This window comes from Lolium rigidum, chromosome 7, assembly GCF_022539505.1.
Source record: "Lolium rigidum isolate FL_2022 chromosome 7, APGP_CSIRO_Lrig_0.1, whole genome shotgun sequence".
NCBI classification, from domain to species: domain Eukaryota; kingdom Viridiplantae; phylum Streptophyta; class Magnoliopsida; order Poales; family Poaceae; genus Lolium; species Lolium rigidum.
Window position 1 is genome coordinate 50203171 of NC_061514.1, and position 7866 is coordinate 50211036.

General features: G+C 46.0%; 1 protein-coding gene and 1 pseudogene across 1 annotated transcript; one reads left to right on the forward strand and one right to left on the reverse strand.

The window, feature by feature from the left end:
* Positions 1-522: 522 nt before the first annotated feature.
* On the forward strand, positions 523-1641 carry LOC124671327 (BTB/POZ and MATH domain-containing protein 2-like). Its single transcript, XM_047207713.1, has one exon. The coding sequence runs from the start codon at positions 523-525 to the stop codon at positions 1639-1641; it is 1119 nt and encodes a 372-aa protein (XP_047063669.1).
* A 919-nt stretch (positions 1642-2560) lies between these two features.
* LOC124671328 lies at positions 2561-3878 on the reverse strand (annotated as a pseudogene).
* Positions 3879-7866: the final 3988 nt, after the last annotated feature.

Below are 7866 nucleotides of genomic sequence, written 5' to 3' on the forward strand. Positions count from 1 at the left end.
AAATATTTTGAGCCGGTGCCCCAACAAATCTCTTGTAATATTTGGTGATATATAATTTAGATTCTCCTGTTCTACAATTGTATCTTCAATTGTTCTAGTTGGAAGATATTCTTCTTTCTATATTTGCCATTCAAAATGAGGTGAAAGTACTTTATGTTGTCATAGTGTAAAAAAGCTATACTTCACTATGATCGAGCTTCAAATAGGAGGCCCCGCCGATCTGGCCGCAGCCGGAAACGATCCAACCTCCTCTAGTTGGTAGCCCGGGGCTTTCAACCTGTCCTGAGTCCCGCTAAGAGTTATACTAGTCGAGCCATTGAAATCATGTAGAACTAGGACCTGACTCTGCAAACGAATCGGATGCGGATTAGTTTCCAAGTGCCAATCGGTGTATGTACTATAAATACATCAGAGAAGATTGCAAATCACATAGCTTCGTTTCTCTTGCCTGTACGTGTCCCTCGCCCGAAGTTGCTGCCAGTCTATTCCAACTATTCGATCCATCCCACTAGACGGCCGGATATGCCTAGCTCTTCGGAGCCTGTCCCTGACGCCGGCGACACGCCCACGCCGGCGCATACAGCTTCCACCATTGTCGCCGAAGGTGTGTCCGGGTCGCACGTCCTCACGGTTCAGGGATACTCCCACACCATTGGACTCGGCTTCTCCGATCCTATTCCGTCCAGCTTATTCAGCCTCGGAGGCCATACCTGGCAAGTCGACTACTACCCTGATGGCATGAACCCAAATGACGTCGACAACTGGATCTCTCTTTCTCTCTCTCTTCATCGCGCCGATTTGACGGATACAGGAGTCAAGGTAAGATGCAGGTTTAGCCTGCTAGACCAGGCGGGCGAGCCGGTGCCAGAATACACCACGCCATACCAGGCACGAACATGCCATCGCCATGGACACGGCATCAAGTCTCACAGATTCATCAAAAGGGACGAACTCGAGAGCTCCGCTTACCTTAAACACGACCGTTTCAGCATCAGATGTGATCTCAGCGTCGCCAAGGAGATCCGCACGCAGCACGGCACAGCCACGCCATGCGTCGTCGCCACGCTGTTGCCTTCTTCCGACATGTCTCATCAGCTCGGCCGTATCCTGGAGACCGGCGAGGGCGCGGACGTCACTTTCGAGGTCGGCGGAGAGACCTTCGCCGCGCATCGCCCCTTGCTCGCCGCTCGCTCCTCGGTGTTCACGGCGCAGCTCTTTGGCCCCATGAAGGACAACGGCGCAACGTGTATACGGATTGATGACATGGAACCCAAGGTGTTCAAGATGATGCTCCACTTCATCTACACCGACACGTTGCCTAGTAGTACTACAGATGACTGCGAAGTCGCCGAGATGGCTCAGCATCTGTTTGTGGCGGCGGATAGGTATAACCTCGAGAGGCTAAAGCTGGTTTGCCAGAACACCCTGTGCACCTACATGGACGCAAGAACGGTGGCAACTACCCTGGCACTTGCTGAACAGCATGGTTGCGATGAGCTTAAGGAGGCATGCCACAAGTTCCTCGCCTCATTCCAGAATTTGAAGGCGGTCATAGCGACTGATGGCTTCAAGCATCTCAAGACAATTCGCCCCAATATTCTACAGGAGCTATTCCTTCTTCAGGTGGCTGATGCTCCTTGACCTTAATTTGTACTAGCAATAATGGACACTCCCTTGGATTTTTTTTTCTTTTTTGGAAGAGATTGGATGCATGTTGTAAAAAAAATTGATGACCATGCTTTTGGGTGAAATTTGCATACATAAACTTCATTGAATGATGTACTATCGTGCTTTTTTTTTGTTGCTTTGTGCAATTTAGCCGTGAGGCATGCTAACTTATCAAACGTGACACCGAACTAATGAACTGACAACGCCAACAACCAACGGCGCACCTGTTTCCTTCTAGTTTCCTTGTACCCTCCAATAATGCTTTGCAATGTGGCACTAGCCTGAACATAACCAGAAGATGTTTGAACAATACCGTGGCCAACGTTGTCATGTGCCTGCGTCACGAGATGTCCAGCACGGTTTAGTTCGCACGACCTTTATACAGAGCCAACAAGCCATATTTACACCCCTGACTAGAAATTAAGGCAGATTGTGAGGCCCAGGAAATCTACTTTTCGAATTAAAGAAACAAAGACAGTTCACCTCGAAATGAAGAATGGAAAGAAAGCACTTGATACTAAACACAAAATTAGTGCTGCTACTTAGCCAAAAATTATGGAGTTTCGACTTGTAACTTCCACACGTGTAGCTTCTAGTTTCAATGGTTTTCTTTCAATAAATTATTTGGCAAATCCACTCTAGAATTATGTACAAGAGTCAACACACTGAATAGAACTTCTAACAAAGTTATGATGTCTGGTGTTTCTCAGTTCCTCCAAAATTTTAGAGATATTGTGATGAGGTTTTTCTCATTATAATGATTCATGAATGAAAGGTAATACATACTGCAGGACTAACCATTCAGAATTCACAATGCATCCACTATTATCTTCAGATGAAGAGCCTAGGCAGATGCAGCAGGTCGAAATGACCACAGATTGACTAAACTAGCTCATAACGCTGAATGTTCTTCGTTGGTTACACCGTATTCTTCGACAAGCTTTGTCACAAGTACCATAAGATCAACAAACGCGCTGAATGATGTCGCAGAAATCGGGCCTCTATAGCTTCAAAGTGCCTGAATACACAAATGCTAAGTATTAAATCATTACATTCAAAGCAGCAACGAAAATGTAATCCTCACAAAATATGGCGTCGATTTACTCACACAACAAGCTTGCCACCAGAAACAGTCATCTCCCTCCTGACCTTATCTGGCTGCAACTGCAACACAGAACACACCAAATAAGATTTTTGACAAACATGCCACGAACAAAGAGGGAACAAAGGAAGCTCATGGAAGCAGGATGCATTAAACCTAGAAAATCAGCTTCTTTACCTCTGTGTCAACAGCTAACGTCTTGTAAGCAATGGAAGCATGGTCTTCAGATCCATAATCAACTTCAAAGTTGCTGCCAAACAAAAAAAAGGTTGTGTTACTGCACTGCACTGTAGAATTCTCCAGAAACCATTAATACCATGAGTGCAAAGAAGTGCAGCATTTGCATCAACTATTGCTGGATCTATCTATTACGCAATACTGTATGCAAATAGCATCACAAAAAGATCAACACATCATCACACGCTGCTAAGAATGGCACATATGCCGTACTTTTCTGGGACAACACTATTATCGATCATTGCGCCTGATTTACTTACCATCCCCATGCTCAAGAAATAACAAAAACTATGTGACTAAGATCGGTAGTTTTATATCATATGTAATCAGATGAGATACCCCGGTTGGTATTACCCTTCAAAACGCACAGTGAATTATAAGCACTTAATCCAACATAACACGTGTAGCACGTGATCAGGGTGAATCCCGCAAGTTCCGCCTGAAACGAGCGCTAGCCTCTTTCAGGCAATCCGTCGAACACGAAGCAGGCGTGAAAGAAACATCCACGACTCTTAGATGTGGCAATCGCACAGAAGCCAGCAATCAGCGGATGGAATTTTCTGAACAAGTAGGTTACGAAACAGAAGAACTGACCACGATTTATAAGCTGTTCTGACACACACTAAAAAATCTGGCTACACACACAAGACATCAGCCGGTGGGAGATGGGAGTGAGAGGGGGGTTACCAGGTGAAGTCCCAGCCAGAGGAGGAAGACGAGGAGGCTGGGGCCGTGGCAGCAGTCATCGTTGCCGCAGAGAGGACAGCTTCGTACGGCGGCAGGCTGCCTGGGACGCGAGAGCCGTTCAGGGGACGGCGGCGCTCGGTGTTTCTTGCGGCAGAAGAGGAGCCCAATTTGGGCGGCGGACAAAGATTTTGTTTTTTCGTGGGCCTGTGGCCTTCTGCGGGCACTCACGGGTGGCAGCCCGTAGACCGTAGCGGAGGCGTCCAAACGTTGATGAGATGTAAAAGTTGAAGTTGTTTTCTTTTTTCCATAAATAAAATATTTCGTCACGATCGGGTACAATGGAAATTCTCAGAAGAAATAATGAAGAAACTAGGCTTTGCCCCAAGATGGATTAAATTGATGATGATATGTTTATGCACACTATTTAATTTATGTGAAACCGACAGGTTTACACCAAGCCAAGGTATTCAACAGGGAGATCCAGAGTCCGAATTTGTTTTTACTTTGTGCGGAAGGGCTCTCGAGGCTCTTAATGCATGCTGAAGAACAAGGACATATTATTGGTGTCAATGTGTGTCGGGTTGCACCCTTTATTTCACATTTGCTATCCGTAGATGACTCACTAATTTTTATGCAAGCGGATGAAAATAATGCAACTTGTTTGAAGAATATTCTGGATTTTTGTTGTGCTTCTTCCGGGCTCCTAAGTGATGCAAAATCTAGTATATATTTTTAGTCCAAATACAATAGTTGAAAGACAAGTAGAAGTTTGTACCAAACTGAATATTATAACCAAAGCATTGTTTCACAAATATTTGGGCCTCCCCTTATTTATTGGTTGGAGCTGAACATAGTGACTTCTTCCAATATCTCGTCGATAGAGTCCGTGAAAGATTACAAGGCTGGAAGTAAAATATTTTGGCCATGCGAGGTAAGGAGGTGCTCCTCAAATCTATTGCTCAATCCTTATCTGTTTTTGCGATGTCGGTCTTGAAAATCCCCAAAAAAACTTTGTAAAGGATTACTGATGTGATAGCGCAATTTTAGTGGGGAGATTATGTTAACAACTAGAAGATGCACTGGTTTGCTTGTTGGAAATTATGTATGCCAGATGCTAGTGAAGCAAATATGGAGGTAAATTTCAAATACTAGAGCATTATGTGAAAGGGTGTTGCAGGCTAAATACTATCATGCTGGTAATATTCTGAATGCTGAAATAAAGAATGGGTCCTCTTATACATAGCAAAGCATTGTTGCAGGGTTGCAATGTTGCAATGTTTTAAACAAAAAGTTACCGGGATAAGGGATGCCTTACAGTCATCACTGGAGGTGAAGATGCGCTGCAACAGGAAGTAGATGAAGCTGCCCAGATGTACTCGCCGCCGCCGCTGCAACCATCACCGACCGGAGAAGCGTGCGCCTCTTACCTGCTTCCCGACGGGAAGAGAAGCTCGAAATTTTGGGGGAGAGTGGAGGAGGGGGTAGAAATAGGCCATGGGGCGTGGCGGAAGGTGACGGAATCCTTCCCGCCTCCCTTTTCGCTTTTCGTCGATGCGCGCCGCCGCTCCTGCCATCTCCATTCTCGTCTCCGCGCGTGCGCCGAAGATTCCCTTTTGCATCAGCCGCCGTGGAGATTTGCCTGCACCGCTGGAAAACTGCTGAACCTGGCGTTCCTCCATGGCCTGGCCCGTGGGTTCTTTGAGAACCGGTCCGTGCAACAACGCGAGTCGGCCCAGGCAACCGAACGGGCCAAAAATTGTTGGCCCGATGCAAGCCAGGGGCATGTAGCCTACCAAACGCGCCCATAGAGTGTGATCTCGGTGTGGTTCGTACCTCCGGCGTCATCGTCATACATGCCCTCTCTGTCACCATTGTGGTGATAGAGTAGAGTGATGGAAGACATAGTATATGTTTTGTATTTTATAGGTTTTTATCAATTTGTTAACATATAAACTACTTTTTTATTATGAAATATAACTTGCATAGATTTTATCATCTATCCTTGCTATATATTCTATTTATCTTTGCAATGTGCTTCCTCGGCAGCTTGAGATGCTTTTTATCATGAAATTTAACTTGTCATAGATTTTGTCATCTATCCTTGCTATATATTCTATTTATCTTTGCAATGTGCTTCCTCGGCAGATTGAGATGTTTTATTTATCATGAAGTATAACTTTTCATAGATTTTGTCATCTGTGCTTGCTATATTATTCTATTTATATTTGCAATGTGCTTCCTCGATAGCTTGAGATGTTTTTTTTATCATGAAATATAACTTGTTATAGATTTTTTCATCTATCCTTACTTTATTAGTCTATTTCTCTTTGCAATGTGCTTCCTCAAGAGTTTGGGTTCCTAGGTACCAACAAGCATCAGGTTGTATCTCACAACCACGGATTGAAAGAGCGTTCAGACTCTCTAGGAAATCTCAACTAAATGAGGATCCAACCGTCAGTATAATAACCCGGAGAGGATCTAGAGCCACAACAAAATTTCTCACATGCGCCTACTAAGTACTAGAGCCTTACTTCTGACGGGTTTCTCGCGCATCAGTGACTTGAAGTCATTTCTAACAAGGTTAGGTTGTAGGACGACTATCTATCGGAGCAAGGGTTTAAGCGCCCGTCGGTGACAATTTTGCCCACATAACCATCTAAATGGAAATAAGCATAAAATAGAAAATAACTGTCTTGAGTATCCATTGGTGGCGGCCCGAGATGACGCAAACCTCTATGTTGGGTTCAATAAACTTGATCATCACTAGGTGCATGAATCACTCCCAATTGTTGTTAGAAAACGGCTAAAGACCTTAGCTCCACCTAGGACGAAGACGTGTTATTGAGTTTGGCTCCACCTGGGACGGAGTCATGGTACTAAGCTTGGCTCTGCCTGTGACGGTGTTGTGCTTCTGGGCTTCACGAAGCCATGCTATTGAGGTTGGCTCCACCTGCAACGGCGACGTGCGTCTCAGCTTGGCTCCACCTGAGCTGGAGTCGTGCTACTGAGCATGATTCCATCTTGTGTGGAGCCAAGCAAAATGTTATTTTGTGAAATCTTTTTAAAACCAATTAACTTTGTGAGATTTTTTCAAATTTAGGTTAATTTTGTCAAAATCGACATGGCACGAACCAAACATGGGAGTTCCCCGTGGCCATGGGGTCCTTGCCCGTGCCCACGCGATGCGTCGCAGCGGCTGCCGCGTAGCCGGACGTCTCGCAGTTGGGCGATTTGCACAAAAATAACCCTTTTGTCAAACTATAGCACAGACTGACCCTCCGGCGAAACTATTTCACGGATCTAACCCTTTTGTGTGGCGCCCCTCTCACGGGCGCCACACATGCCCATGTGGCTCCCCTCCTGCCGGCGCCACTGACCCAGCCGACGTGGCCCCCTCGCCGCTGAGCTGGTGCGCCCATCCGACGTGGCAGCATGTGTGGCGCCCCTCCCAACGGCGCCACACATGCACTTGGAATCCCCCAAAGCATACTGTGAGACAAATCCTCTGGGACTTAGCCGTTTTGCGAGGCTCGATGTGTGGCGCCGATGCCACGGGCGCCACACTAGCATGTGTGGCGCGATGCCACGGGCGCCACACATCCACTTAAGTGTGGCGCCCGCGCCCGCGCCCGGCCCGACCCGGCCGGTTTCTCTCGTTTCTTCTCTTCTCTCTCGTTCCTCCCGGAAACCGCCGCCGCCGCCCGACTCCCCTTCGTCCCCCCACCAAATCGACCAAGCAATCGTCGGATCCGCCGGCCAAGTCCTTCCTCCTCCATTCCTCAAGGTATTCCCCTTCGATTCCCTCTGATTCGTCCACTATTGTTGGTGGATTTGGTAGATTTGGGTATGAACCCTAGACATGGAAATTGATGTTGGTGGATTTAGATATGAACCATTGATATGTTAGTGCAAGATGTTGGTGAATTTGGATATGAACCCTAGATTTGGTGGAACCCTAGATATGAAATTTTACATGTATGTGTTGAAATGGCTATGTATGTGTTGAAATGGATATGTAAGTGTTGAATGTGTATGTGTAGGAACCCTAGATATGTTAGTTGAATTGGATATGAACCCTAGATTTGGATATGTTGGTGGATTTGGATATGAACCCTAGATTTGGCTATGTACATATAAAATGGTTATGTATGTGTTCAAATTCTATGTATGTA

Coding starts and splice junctions, on each gene's coding strand:
- LOC124671327 (XM_047207713.1), top strand. CDS start 523: ATGCCTAGCTCTTCGGAGCCTGTCCCTGACGCCGGCGACACGCCCACG.